The sequence below is a fragment of the Cucurbita moschata genome, unplaced genomic scaffold, assembly GCF_002738365.1.
Source record: "Cucurbita moschata cultivar Rifu unplaced genomic scaffold, Cmos_1.0 Cmo_Scf00075, whole genome shotgun sequence".
Classification (NCBI taxonomy): domain Eukaryota; kingdom Viridiplantae; phylum Streptophyta; class Magnoliopsida; order Cucurbitales; family Cucurbitaceae; genus Cucurbita; species Cucurbita moschata.
In genome coordinates, this window is record NW_019268591.1 from 381877 (window position 1) to 396787 (window position 14911).

Genomic DNA, 14911 nt, shown 5'->3' on the forward strand with positions numbered 1-14911 from the left:
AAAACATCTCCCTAAGAGTCAAAATAGTAGAAAAGGGTTTGAGCATATCAGATTCAAGTCCGATTAGCCGATGAGCCAAACCACCCAAGTGGGATAAAACCGTGCAATTATTATGATTCAGTGAGCCAAAAAAACTTCCAAAAAGTCCAAATTTACACTCTTTTTTTTCATAGTGATCGTAGTTCAATGTTTGTTAGGTAATGTATTCTCCATTCTCTAGGGAAAGAAATGTGGAATCACATTTGTCTCTACAAGGAAATGAAATAATCTTTTGGGAATAGTCATATTTAAATATCTCAATACATTAAACAAGTGAATCTCATAAAAATTTTAAATATATTTTTATTATTTTGACTTAATTATCATATTTGGCAAGTTCGCGCCACACGAGTAAGTACAGAAACCTCTACAAAGATGACATCAAGTGTTTTCAAGGAAATAGGGAGACATGTTTGATTGGAGTCATATGATTATATCGTCCCAAAACCATCACCATTCAATGTCACAAGATATGAGTTGGAAGATGAAATGCTAAAAATGTCGACTAGCTGACCTACTAGAATAGGAACATCCTCACGAGTGAGCAAGAGAAAAAGAACTTTCTTTCACACAAAAATGATCGACGTTGTAGGGAGAACCATGAGTAATGCAAACAACCAATTTAGGTGTCCCATCAAATTTCAATTATTAAAAATTGAAAGGTTACAAATACAATACACGTGAAAAACTCGATTAAAAAATTGTGTTACAAAACATAACAAAAAACACAACAAATGACGTCTACTCTAGAGTTTAATCTAATAGGTTCACAATTGTCAATCGTTACATAAAAGAAAAATTAACATTGGTGAATATATAATATATTCAATTAGTAGTTCACTTTAACCTAAAAATTCTTTTTATGTAACATCAGCTTACAAATCTGAGGTTTAATTATAAAGTCTTAAATAAGGTTTAACCTAAACTTTTAATCATAGGTCGTATACCACAGGTAAGCTTCACTTTGCTTATTTGAACCAAACGAAAATCGAAAGTCTTATGACTATGCTCCCTTACTTATGAGCGTTCTTAATACCTTTGATATTTTAATAATCCCTCATTTGTCTCTTAGGATGTTCGGGACTTTGGATTAATAGCTAGCCCTATAATAACTCCTACAGCCACTCAAATCACGTAATCTCATCATTTACAAGAGAACCATAAAGGGTCAAAGGTAAGCTTTTAATCTTAATGGTACTTTAATTAGTAACTCAATCACGTAATCTCAACCCAATCACGTAATCTCATGTTAGGTAGAGTTACCAAATTCCGTGTTCTCTAGTTGTTCAATTTTTCATACAAGTTTGGAGTTCTTTTGACTTAATTTTATGATGAAATTATTACTATTCATTTTGCTCTCATCGTTCAACTTTCTAGAACCTACTTGTAGATCCTTATGTCACCACTTACTCTCATGACTTGCTTGTGTGTAACTGTTGTATAAGTAGTCTTAGGTTTTCCAACCTGAGCATTTAAGTTATACAATATGACACAAGAGGAGGAGACACCGTGTTTGTGATTCTATGTGGTCCCTTGTTCTACTCTGACAGGAATAGTTGGAGACCCCCTAATCACAGTCACATAGTGTCTGCATTGTATGGTTAGATACATATATGTCTACAGAAGTTGGAAGCACAAATGGAGAGTCTATCACTTGTGATAAGTCTCTCAATAAGGATTAACTAAAAACCTTTCCATTGTGCCACAATCATACAATCATATGATACACGGGGACATATCTAAAATAAAATATTTCTTTTATCATGATACATGTGATACAATCATATGATACACGGGGAAAGTCTACTTAGCTACTCAAACTCCATTACATCCTCAATGAGTTTTTGTAATATGATATTGATCATAAGTAACCTATATCATACATATATATATATAACTTGTGAATATATAATACTTAAATGGGTTGAACTTCTTGGTAATATTTTAACCCTATTTTAATCCAAATAGCTTTAAATTTTTTAAATAATAAAAATTAAGAATGATATTGAAATCAAATTGTAAAATAGATAAATGGAGGTTGAACCAGATAAAAAAAAAAAAAAACATGTCCACGTGTTCAAATGCCCCACATGCAGCCAAGAGCATGCCCATGTGCAGGTACACGTGCACGTATCAGATTCCTCCCATGCGTGTTTGTTTGTTTAGAACTTCATCTCCTGTGTTTGAGTGGTGCGTGTCACAGACATGTTGCCTATGACCTGTGTTTGAGTGGTGCGTGTCACAGACATGTTGCCTATGACCCCACATGTCGGATGTCTCGATCATGTTTGTCTAAGATATGTTATCTATGGCCGCATGCCGTTTCAAACCTCTTATACCTGCTTTCATCTTAGGTAGTCCTTTACTATTTCATGTTGTGTCAATACAGAGGTGTATAACCGGTCACCAAAATCATGTCTATACCCGCCAGTGCTAAAGTGCGCCAAAATCCGCCCGGGAAAAATGGGTCAAAATATACCATAGGAGATCTATCTAGTTGTCAATTTTTCCTACCCAGATTACATGTTTATTCGCTTTTGACTTGTAACATTGCTTTCTTTACACTTATTTTTAACTTTCAATCACATTTTCCAAAATATTTTTCTCAAACATGACCCATGACTCAAGCATACGCCATACTATCTACGTCCGAATTTCACCCGACTAAATTAGAACAAGAGTGCGATAGTAACTTGTAAAATAGGTGTGACCTCCTTTTTCTTTCTCCTCGTTTAAATCTTATTCTTCTTTTATAGTCCAAGATTCATTTTGAATTGTTCACCAATGGAAGAAGTTTTAAGTACCATTCCAATTTAAAAAGAAGATGCAAAAATACAGTTCGTGTTGCATTTATCACATTCATACATTCATGTTCTGAAAGCCTACATGAAATTTGTGGATCAAATTCTGTAAGAGTAATTATCAAAAATCAAAATCCTTGAAGAGCCTCAGCTCCAGCAACAATTTCCAGAATTTCCCCAGTAATCTTAGCCTGTCTCTCTCGATTATAAGCAACCAAAACAGAGTTCTTCAACTCCAGAGCATTCTCAGAAGCATTACTCATGGCGTTCATCCTCGCTGCCACCTCACTCGCCATGGATTCCTGCAAAGCCCTCAAAATCTGGCTGTTCAAATACAGAGCTATCATCCCATCCAAGATCTGAACTGGGTCTTGTTCGAACTCCAACAATGCCGGAATTTCCTCCAAATTCCCCCTTTTCCCCTCTCTCTCCACCTTCAATTTCCCCTCCTTCGTTGTCAATCTAAACCCCCCATCTCCCATGCCTTCCCCATCGCCCAACAATGGCAGCAATGTCTCAATCACAGGCTCAGATTTCAGCGACGAAACGAATTTTGTGTAAATTAGTTCCACTTTGTCCACTTCTTCGCTGATGAACAGAGAAAACACAATGTCTGCAATGGTTTGTGCTTCTTTTGCTGTCGGTACTGAACCGCCGCCGCAGCCGGTTATGTATTTATCGACTTGAACGTCGGACCGGCGGCGGAAATGCGAGTTACCCTTTTTTCCAACGCTGATTAGGATGTGACCCAGATCGAGATTTTTCAATTCGGCCAATCGGGTGTCGGCTGTTTTTATCACGGAAGCGTTGAAACCCCCACAGAGTCCCCGGTCGCCGGTGAAGACGACGAGGGCGACTTTTCCGACGGGTGCAGGGTTTAGAAAGGGGAAATCGATTTCATGTGGTTGGATTTGTTGGGTGATGAAATGGAGAAATTGGGCGAGGGATTGGGCAAAGGGGCGACTGTTGATTACGGCTTCTTGGGCTCGGCGGACTTTGGCGGCGGAGACGAGCTTCATGGCTTCAGTGAGCTTCTGGGTGTTGTTGATGGAGTCTAATCGAGATTGGAGGTCGCGGGCGCCGCCGCCGCGGCATCGGATTGAAATGGACGGTGGAGATTTGGGGATACGGCGGAGAAGGGGGGGAAATGGGGTTTGGTGGAATCTTGGTTCGAGAAAGTGGGTCATAGTGGGAGGATATTTTTGAAGGGTTCTGTTTTTATGTTTGATGATCGGATCGGCGATCAAAACAGAGCCGCTTGATGTTGACGAACACAGAACTTCAGGGGCCTGTTTTGAGGCTGTGAGAGGAGAAGTATTAACTCTAGGGTTCACAAACAAGGGCCTCAGTAATTATTATTATTATTATTATTATTATTTGAAATTACTTGAAATTAAAAGCAAACTTGACTACCGGGACACAAATAAAAAAAATAATGATGAACTCGACTACGATTATAAGCCTTCCATTTAATTCGAATATAAGCTCTTATTGGCTTTGCTTTGGGCTTCCCCAAAAGGCCTCATACATTAGAGTTAGTATTCCTCACTTATAAACCTATGATCATTTCCTAAATTAGTCGATGTGGGACTTCCTATCATCCAACAATGTAATCGGTATGTTTGAATTATGCGTTTTAAGTTTGAATTAAATGGAACCTTTTAGTGTTACTACGAGCTAGAAAAGAGACCTTATGAACCTACCGATTATAAGCTACACTGATATTAAATTAATTAATTAATTAAACTCTTTAATTAATCAATTTCTATTCATTAACTATATGTTACTCCGGTGTAATCTAGTTGTGTTCACTCATATAATTATTAAAAATAAGTCAACTCTTCATGAGTGGTTTATAATTATAGTTGAGTTAAAAGTTCGTTTTACTTCTGTAATTATATCTTTATCTTAAATACTATTGATTCTCTAACAAACATTTTGTTTATGATCCAATCATAAACCAAGTTTCTCTCAGGTCATGGAGAGGATTATGCTTGAATGTTCCCGTCCTAAAATCAGCACTTAAAGAAATTACTCATCTACTTACCCTACCTAGGAAGGAATGAATTTCATTTACAGAAATCATGTTCTCAGCTTCCTATTTCGTCAAGTCCTTAAAACAGTAGACATATTAAAATTAAAAGTTTTTCTCACCTATGCAAATCAAAGGACAAGACCTCACAAGCATAGTTCATAATTTACTCAAGATTAAAATCGAGTCGAATATGATCATCTTGTGAAATATTAATTTTCTCAATTAATAGATTTATAAAGAGATTAAATATTTCGTAGTCAATCTCATACAAACTCATTGATGGGATACCTCCACATTAATGATTGGATCAAATCATTTGTAACAATTCCAAAGTGGGTCATATCAATGTGTTACAAGAAATAGACACTTTAGGATTACTTTAACATGAAGTTCATATATGTCAACCACCTAATGCTCGTGATTAAATTAATAATCTTGAATTTTTAATGCCGGAGTTAATATTAAATGGCAAATAAAATAATCAAAATTATTATTATTAATTAACTCAGAGGATTTAGGACATAAATCCTAACAAGTTCATAACTGAAGATTAAGATCAACTAGCATTATCATTTGAAATATTAATTTTCTAAATTAGTGAATTTATAGATAGGGAAAATATTTTGTGGTTCGGTCTTATACAAACTCATTGTATAGTATACCACCACACATGTCTCCATATGAACGATTTAGATCAATCATTTGTAATAATTACAAAACGGATCATATCCATAGTTTTACAGGAATAAGTGTAACGACCCGAAATTTTCTACTTAATTTAAGGTCGCTACTGTATATGTACCATAAACATTGAATGCGGAAGACTTCATTTAAATTCCATAAAACATAACCTTTAACTTAAAACACAGCCATGGACTTACGTGTTTCGAAAATATTTTTTAAACGACACAACAAAAGACTCGAAATAAAATAAATAAGCGTTTAAGTTTAAAACATCCTATTCTATCCTAAGTCTAAGAATATAAATGACACTATCCTATGCATGTGCCATGATCTTGAGTTGCGATGCGTCGTCAGCCGTACAGGAATGTCTTGCTTTAACCTGAAAAATGTAGTAGCACATGGCTTGAGTATTTAAAAAAATACTCAGTAAGTGACCCCACTATTGGGATTAAATGCAACAATCACATGCAATGAAATGATGGGACTTATCTTTCTTTTCGTTTCGTTTCGTTTTCCTTACGGTGTAATCCTAACAGGTAATCGTGAACGTTTACCATATACTCTACACGCAGCCCATACGTGCGAGTATGGGCTCACCAGCTAGTTCGCACACCACTGGGCCACTGTCCCTAGCCGGTGGGCATGCTCTGGTGGCCCACCGGGACCCGTTAAAACTAAAACCGTCACGGCAACGCTATGCAGGGTATAACGATCGTTGTCCTGCCATTTGGATGTACGCGTCCGTACCCTCGTGATGGGATAGGGGTATCCCCCAAAATGCATGATCACACAATATGCATGAGGTCCCACTAGTCCTACAGTCATCATTTAATGAACATAACCTCGTGTCACGTTTTCATGCTTACATGTCATTCTCATTCTCGTTTCGTTACATATCATATATATTCCTAGCGGGGTTATGTATCATGCAATTTACCGTATTTCATGTCATACAATTCATTCAGTTACATTCCAATACTCATACAACAAGCCATAATAGTACAAGGGCCACACATCGTCACATGCATTCATATCACATCAACTAAGCAGCATAAATTACATACATTCACGTTCACATGATTTCGTACTTAAGCACAATAATCTAGCATACAATGTATCATATCATAACCAAGTCATAACGTAAACACTTCATAGTCATATCGTTCTCTAACTTACCATAGCCTTAACGTTCTTATACCTATCACAGACATATCATTACGTGACGTACCTTAGTCATATCATCACAAGAACGTACCCTAACGCTATCGTTCTGTCAATCTATCACAAACCTATCCCTTTCTACCCATAACCTAACCGTATTCTTTCATCAATCTCTCCTATCCATAGCACTCCGGTATGTAACCTAACTCTAACGTTTCATGAACGTATCTTACTCCTATCGTTACATTTCGTTTTGTGCATCCTTCTCGTAACCTATCTCAAACATATCCTTGAGCACATCGTACCATAATTATTATCATACAAATCACATATTATAACATAACATAACATATAGAAAGCATATCGATCCATAGACAATTCACACATATCAATATATATGACACGTACAGAACCACAGGGCACGTGTCAACATCAAATATAACCATGCCGATAGTAAGGTACTTACCTGGATAGCTTAAGTCGTTGTCACAAATATATCTTTAATGAAAGTTCGATTCCGTCCTTTGAAATCCGAGTTAACCTACATGAGCTCATGACATCAGTTTCAAGTTTTATCTCTATAAAATTATTACTCTAATTTACATTGGCCATCTTAAAATTAGGATATTTTTTGTTGGACAAAATTTAGAGAAGCTCACTTCCTTATTAAAATTCTGATGTTTTCTGTTAGAGCTCACTGACCTCTGATATTTCCTTTTATTGTTAAATAGTGTTTAACAAATCTTTCGTTAATCTCCCCCTCTCTCATCTTTTTCATTCTATAAATAGGTTTTCATTCTGATATTTCCTTTTATTGTTAAATACAAATCTTACCTCAATCCCCCTCCCTCTTTCTCTCTTCTTTTTTCAGTTGTAAATAGGTTTTTCAACTGTGTAAACAGATATTACTGGCCAATTTTAAGTACAGTATCTTTTCGTTTATAGATTTGCCCTAAAATTTTATACTTATAATTAAAATGCTAACAAAAATCTGATAATTGTACCTGAGATCTGATTATGTTAAGATAGGAAGGAAGATTTGATCCTAAATTAATTTCTTGTAAAACTGAGATAGGAATTTTAACTAACAAAAATCTCTAAATCTGCTATGGTACTTTATCTCTAAATCTGCCATGGTACTTTTTCTCAGATCTGAACATTGTTGTTTTTCTGTTTTTTTGCAGGGAGGAGAGATAATTGTGGGAAGGGACAAGGGTGAATGGAGAGAGGTGGGGAATGATTTTTTTTTTTTAATTCTAATTTTAATTAATTAATTAATTTTTTATTATTATTATTTTAACTATTTTTTTTATAAAGTTTTTTTTTATTTGTTTATTTCTTGATTTATTTTTCGGCTATTACAATAAGACCCCGAACCTTATCCATATATTATAGGCATTTTAGGTTATTAATTGAACATGATTCTCCTCTATGTAACCACATAATCTTCTAAGATTACGCTATAATCTTGAATTTTTCCTACAATGAATAATATTGAGTTACAATTACGAAACTTTACCTTTTAAATCCCAACAATACTAAACCATCGAAGATGTCACCTATACATGGGCTTTACCAAATAACCTCCCAATACCATGAAATTTTATGATAGGCCTTATTTCATGACAATCAAGGATTATGTAAAGTTTTAAAATAATTGGAACACGATTAGAAGCTAAACTAAGAGTTAGGAGTAAAAGGATCAAAATGTCCCTAGGTTTCTTTAAGATATTTTAAAGCCCAAACATCCTCCAAATGAATTAAGACTTTAGGATGTGAAGATATATTTAAGGTTTCGAGTTATTTCGATCCAGTTTAGAAATGCAAACCATGTTAGAGGCATACATAAGGCTTAAAGGAATTATTCCATAATGACTATTTACCAAGATTTAAGATCTGCCTAGAATTTCAAAAACGTATTATGGACATGCAATGAGTGTCTTGTGCTCACTTTAAGGCCTTGAAAGTTTTAAAGTATCATAGTCAAGGTATTTATAAGCTTTATATTACGCTTGAGGTTAGCCTTTAATTTTCAAGCCATTAGAGCTTACCCCTAAGCCAAAATGAGCTCTATATTTATCGTAATCAAGAGTTACCTCAGGTTAAGTTTTAGGGTTAGCTCTTAATTTTCAAGTAATCAAAAGTCTACCTTAAATCAAGATGATCTCTTTGTTAGCTCTTGATTTCGAGTAATCAGGATGCTACCTCACAATAAGTTCATAATAGCTTTTTGTTTTTTAGCAACCCAGAGGTTAGTCTAACTCAAGATGAGCTCAAGGTTAGTTCTTGATTTTTAAGTAATCGGACTACTCCCCTAAGATTCAAATGAGCTCTAGGTTTATCCTTTATTTTCAAGTAATTAAGATGTTACCTTATGATAAGGTTTAGGATAGTCATTTATTTTCAAGTAACCAGGAGGCTACCCTAACTCAATATGAGTCCAAGGTTAGATACCGATTTACAAGAAATCAGGAAGCTATCTCAAGATAAGTTTTAAGATAGCCATTAATTTTCAAGTAATGAGAAGTTACCCTACTCAAGATGAGCTTAAGGTATATACCTCATTTTCATGTAATTAAGATTTTATCTATCTTAAAGACAACTCTGGATCAGGATGTTGTCCAAAACCAAAAAGTAAGTTACAAGTAGTTTTTATTTTTAAGTAATCAATCAGCTACCCTATGACCAAGAATTAAGCAAAGCAAGTATTAGGCCGCCTTTGATAAATGTGCTACCTAAGCTAAGAAATAAGCAAGTATATTTTAGGTAGCCTTTGATTTTTTAAGCAATGAATGTGCTAACCCTGATCTCAAAGATCGATCAAGTAAGCATTAGGTAGCCTTTTAATTTCAAGTAATCAATATATTACCATAAAGACATAAATCAAGTCAAGCATGTTTACCACAAAATCATGTTCTAAATTAGCATGACATAAGGCAAGTCAATTAAGACGTTGGGTACCATACAAGAAATAAAAACCAAGGATAAGAACCAAGAATAGGAATAAGGACAAGGATCATGTAATAACCTAAAAATTAGAAGGAAAAAAAAAATAAGAGTAAGGAAAATTGTCCCATATTACTTAAGTTGAGAAGTGGAGAGTTGACCTTGCGAGGTCTCTTACCTCATTTATCATCCCATTTGAGCGGTTTGGAGCCAATTGGAGAATAAACTTTTTGACGGCTCAAGGCCGCCATTTCGACTAATCCGACTTGGGACTGATACTCTCAAACCATTTTCTTCTAGTCTCAACTCTTCGGGAGCATTTAAGGTTAGTATGACTAACTTTTAGCTAGTTTAAGATTTTGGAGTCGGTTTAAATTAGTTATGCATAATTAGGCTGAGCTAATTTAAATTAGTTAGGCATAATTAGACTTAGCTAATTTAAACTATTATAAGTAACTTTAAATTATGTTTTGAAAATGACTCAGTTAGTCTAAATTTTTAGGAGTAAATTTAAATTATTCTATGCAAAATTAGATGAGCCAATTTTCTAATTTATGATTGTTGGACTCTTTAAGCATAATTGAATTTAAGAGAGTAGCCTTAAGTTAGCATCAAAGAGTCTTAGTAGCTTCGGCCTAGGCCAACCAAGTAAGTGGCCTTACTATAAGCTCGATCGGAATACTTTGGCTTATGTATGACAACTTGTGCCCATTGACCCTTACACGTGTCATTTATGCTTTATGTTATGTGATGATGTGATGAGGTTATATGATGGTATGATGACATTATATGATGATATGATGACGATATATATGATGTGATAACATTACATGATGATGTGATGCCGTTATATGATGATGTGATGGATGTATATGGTGATATGAAATGATGACATGATGATGTAGATACATGATGATGAGATAACTTGATGATATTTCACATTAAGATGATGTGTATGTATTAAATGCCCTGAAATATTATGATGATGAATTTTCTAAGACACAACCATAATTGATGTTAATGAGGAGAACGTATGAAAACCAATGCATATGCATGTTATCTAGGGTAATGTGTGAGAGATGTATAGGGTTGTCTCATAAAGATGATTCAAAGATGAAGACTATAGGTACCTCATACATTTTGTGTGTTTATACGCATCGAGTTACTTCTCCTTTTATGATGATGAGTACAGATGCATACACTATGATGATGACGATGATCATGGCTCACTTGACACTCAAGGGTTTGCTAACCTCTGGACGCCGCTACGAACAACTAGATCGACTATGATGGGTCTAGAGGGGGTGCAAACCGCCTGGGGATCCATGCTCACATGTGTAGGTCGTGTGTAAGGAAGTACTACATATCCAATTTTTTCTGGATTGGAAGTCATCCATATGATGGTTTTAACAATAGTTCCCTATATCATGAGTTGCACGTGTTTGCAGTTCTCTTACCCCAATAATGAGGTCACTTACTGAGTTTTTCCTTAAAATACTTAAGTCGTGTGCTACTTATATTTCAAGTAAAGACAAGACACCTTTATACAGCCAGTAGAGGCCATGACACGTGCATAGGATAGTGGTATTTTATTTTCTTAGTCTTTAGTTAGTATAAGGTGTTTTTACTATGTTTTACTTGTTTTTATATAGTATTTCCTTATGTCATTAAAGATACTTTTGAACATGTAGTCCATGACAATGATTTATGATAATGTTAATTTTGCATAATATAATAGGCTATGATGACGGTAATTGATATGAACCAAGAGACATCAATCATACAATATGCTTCAATAAAGATGTGAAGAAAATATTGTTGAAATTATCAAAAGATATTTCAATTCATGCCCCGTTGAGGAAGAATGAAGTTTCATGTTATAAATTTTGGGTGGATTACAATTTAGAGTAATTTAGATTTATTCTATTTCATTAATGTATTTTAAGACTTTTAATTTACTTTAGGTTACAATTACATAATGGTTAATTATGGCCATTAAGTATGAATGTTACAACTCTTGGAATACCTTTAATAGTTTCAGTTTCATTTTGAGGCTCTATAAAGCCATGTTTGTTGTATTTATAACAAGACTTGGAAAATGTAGTAAAAGAAGCATTTGTGCGCTTCTTTAGCCAATGACTAAGTTTCTTTGCAATTCTATATAGTTTAGGTTGCATGTAGAATCATTCAAGCTCGACATGATCAATCTTGCTTGTGGAGTGATTCGAATCTCAAACAAGTGTTCTTGCGTTGAGATATTTGATCAACAAGAATCATTCAAGCTAGACATGATCGATCTTGTTTGTTGAGTGATTCGAATCTCAAACAATGTTCTTGCCTTGAGATATTCGATCAACAAAGTAATCCGAATCTTACTCCCCTTGTATTGATTCCTTATCTTATCAGTAGTGACTTTAGGTTAGTAGAAATCTAGGGTCGTTACAGATCAAGAACTATAACCTCGAATGACATAGCAATAAGGAGCTTATTAGGTATCATTAGAGGAGCTTCCTACTAGTGCTCAGTAGTAACTTGTATGGAATTACAGAAAGATTGAGACGTTACCTATCGAGAGTACAACTCCTCCATATCAGCTAGACTCGCCCTTGATGGTGTTAATATAACACATGCGGAAGCAATTTGGATCATAGGCACTTTTAGAACATCAATTATAGTAAATAACTAGCATGTTCATAAGTATAAAACTTAATGAGTTTGAAAACCTTTTGTAGTTCAAATTCCTTTTTCCTCACGAACCGGTTTCGAACCACCACTAGTGTCTTCTCCACTATCCTCCGACCTTAGAACGGGATTGTGGAATCCAGTGAGTGACTAAACTTGGGAGGGATTTTGTATATATGAAGAGAGTGTTTGTGAGAGGTTTTTCTTAAGGTTTTTCACCAAGAAGACCTTTCATGTACCATGATCACTCTATTTATAGAGTCATGTTTGCATGTTCATGCAAATTTGAGATCACCAAATTTTAACACTCAAAATTCCACTCAAATGTTTGGGATTAGGTGGCAAGCATGCATGTTTGAGTTAACCAAATTTTGACACTCAAATTTCCACTCAAACTTGTGGGGTTTATTTGGCAAGCATGCAAGTTTGGTTAAACCAAATTTTGACACCTCAAAATTCCACTAACATGTATTTTTCCGAAGTCAACATTTTGACTTTCTTCATTTTAATTCAACAATTAATTTGAATAATTAATTTCAAATTAAAGTAATATTAAATGATTAATTAAACTATTTAATTAATATTTAATATTAACTCAAAAGCCCATCCCAATCAATTCCGACACATATTTGATTAAAATATTTAAAACTTATTTAAATATCTCAAATTCTCTCTTTTTGTTTAATTCGTAAATAAAATAAAAATGCGGTTAAATATATCGTATATATGTAGCGCATATTCCCTAATTTGAATTCGAACACTTCGAACTCACTCGTCACACTGTTCTATTGTTTAGTCTGATATGAGCTAGCAGAGGAACCTAATGGACCTATAGCTCATGGGCTCCAACGATCCAAGATTAACCGGTTAAACTCATTAACCTTGTTAATCAACAACATTCGTTAACTACTAGGACACTCCACTATAGTTTAGTAGTTGCACTCCACTCACTATAGATATATTTCTGTCCATTTGATATAACCATGATTAGTAAGTCGATCCTTCACAGGTTGTTCGTAGCTAAAGCTAGGTCAATTAGCAGTTTTACCCCTGAAGTTGCTTCTTGTTCCTTATGTCCCATTGATCCTCTTATGAACAATTGGTTTGTGGTCCAACCAGTAAACCGAATCCCTCTCAAGCCAATGAGTGGGTGGGGCCCCTTGTTCAAGACCTGGAGTCAGTACTTAAGGGAACTACCTCTCTTCTATCCCTAAAAGTGGGTAAGAGCGAATTTCATCTTGCACCCCACGTCCCCAACTATTCACCGAGTCTTACCCCTGAAATGGGAGGCCTAGTGAGTCGGCAAACTCGAGCCACTCTCACCCATGCAAATCTAAGGATAATTTCGAATAAACAGGAGTTCATGGTTAGCTCAGGATTAAGATCGAGTTACCTAGGTCATCGAATGAAAAGAAAATCAGTCTCAACAGTAAACGACATTATAAAGACAATTTTGGCGGGTCTTTAATCCACTTCATTCCGTATCTCCAATGGTTAAATCTCCTCCACAAAATTTTTTTCATATGGTTCAAACATATGATCAAGGTTCGTGGAAGTTTCTTAAAAGAAAATTCTCAAAGGATCGAGGAAGGAGAGTTTTAGAGAGAATGCTCTAGGATAGACAGTGTGGGCCTACTTGTTATCTCCCATAATACAATACAAAATTAATTAATTAAATTCTTTAGTTAATCAATTTCTTTTATTAACTATATACCTAACTATAAACTCAGAATTGCACTCTTGTGTCTATAGAATTGCATACTAAAGGATCTTGTGTCTATAGAATTGCATACTAAAGGATCTATCTAAGAAAATTTGATGGATTTTAAAGCTTGGGAAGGGCTTGAACTAAGCTCTCGATAGTGCCTGAGCAAGTAAATTGCCATTCCAGTCTTTTCTTAAGATATACTCGTAGGGCTTGCTTTAAAATGTCTTAAAATATTAAGTTAACTCATTATTAAGAGAATATAAAAGGATTGTGCCACGAACTACGTTTAAAGTAGACATTTTACTTGGGAATTTTGTAATAGAACCTAAAACTGAGCAATTTAAGAAATTGACCCTTAATGATATTCGTTGTACATGAAATTTTACTGTATGACCTAACTTCACGAAAGATTAATATATTTTGAATTTGAAGGTCATAAATGCATGTTTTGGGTATAAATCAATATTAAAGGTGAAAATGACAAAAAGTTCTCTACTATGCCCACTCTGAGTACTATGTTAGTTTCATATCCTTAACGAACGGTAAATGATACAAAAATTTGCATGACACCTATTTATGATGTTATAAATGAATTATAAATAGTTTTATGTGGGTTTGGTATGATTATGACATGTATACTTCAATTAAGGCTTATAAACTTTATAGAACGTCCTATGCTTAGGTTATGCCTTAAATGTTGGATCGGTATGGCAACCTTAGAGGGGATGAATAGAGTTTTAACGATAAAAGTGTTTAAAACGTGATTAATTTTTCTAATGATGAAACTTTTTACAAATAAGTAGAAGAGGATAATTACTATAACAAAATAATTCAAGTCAAAACAATAATAAACTA

General features: G+C 34.6%; 1 protein-coding gene across 1 annotated transcript; it reads right to left on the minus strand.

Moving 5' to 3' along the window:
• Positions 1 to 2824: 2824 nt before the first annotated feature.
• LOC111438451 (ATP synthase gamma chain 1, chloroplastic-like) lies at positions 2825 to 4175 on the minus strand. The gene has a single exon (XM_023076360.1). The coding sequence runs from the start codon at positions 4025 to 4027 to the stop codon at positions 2969 to 2971; it is 1059 nt and encodes a 352-aa protein (XP_022932128.1). The 5' UTR covers positions 4028 to 4175; the 3' UTR covers positions 2825 to 2968.
• Positions 4176 to 14911: the final 10736 nt, after the last annotated feature.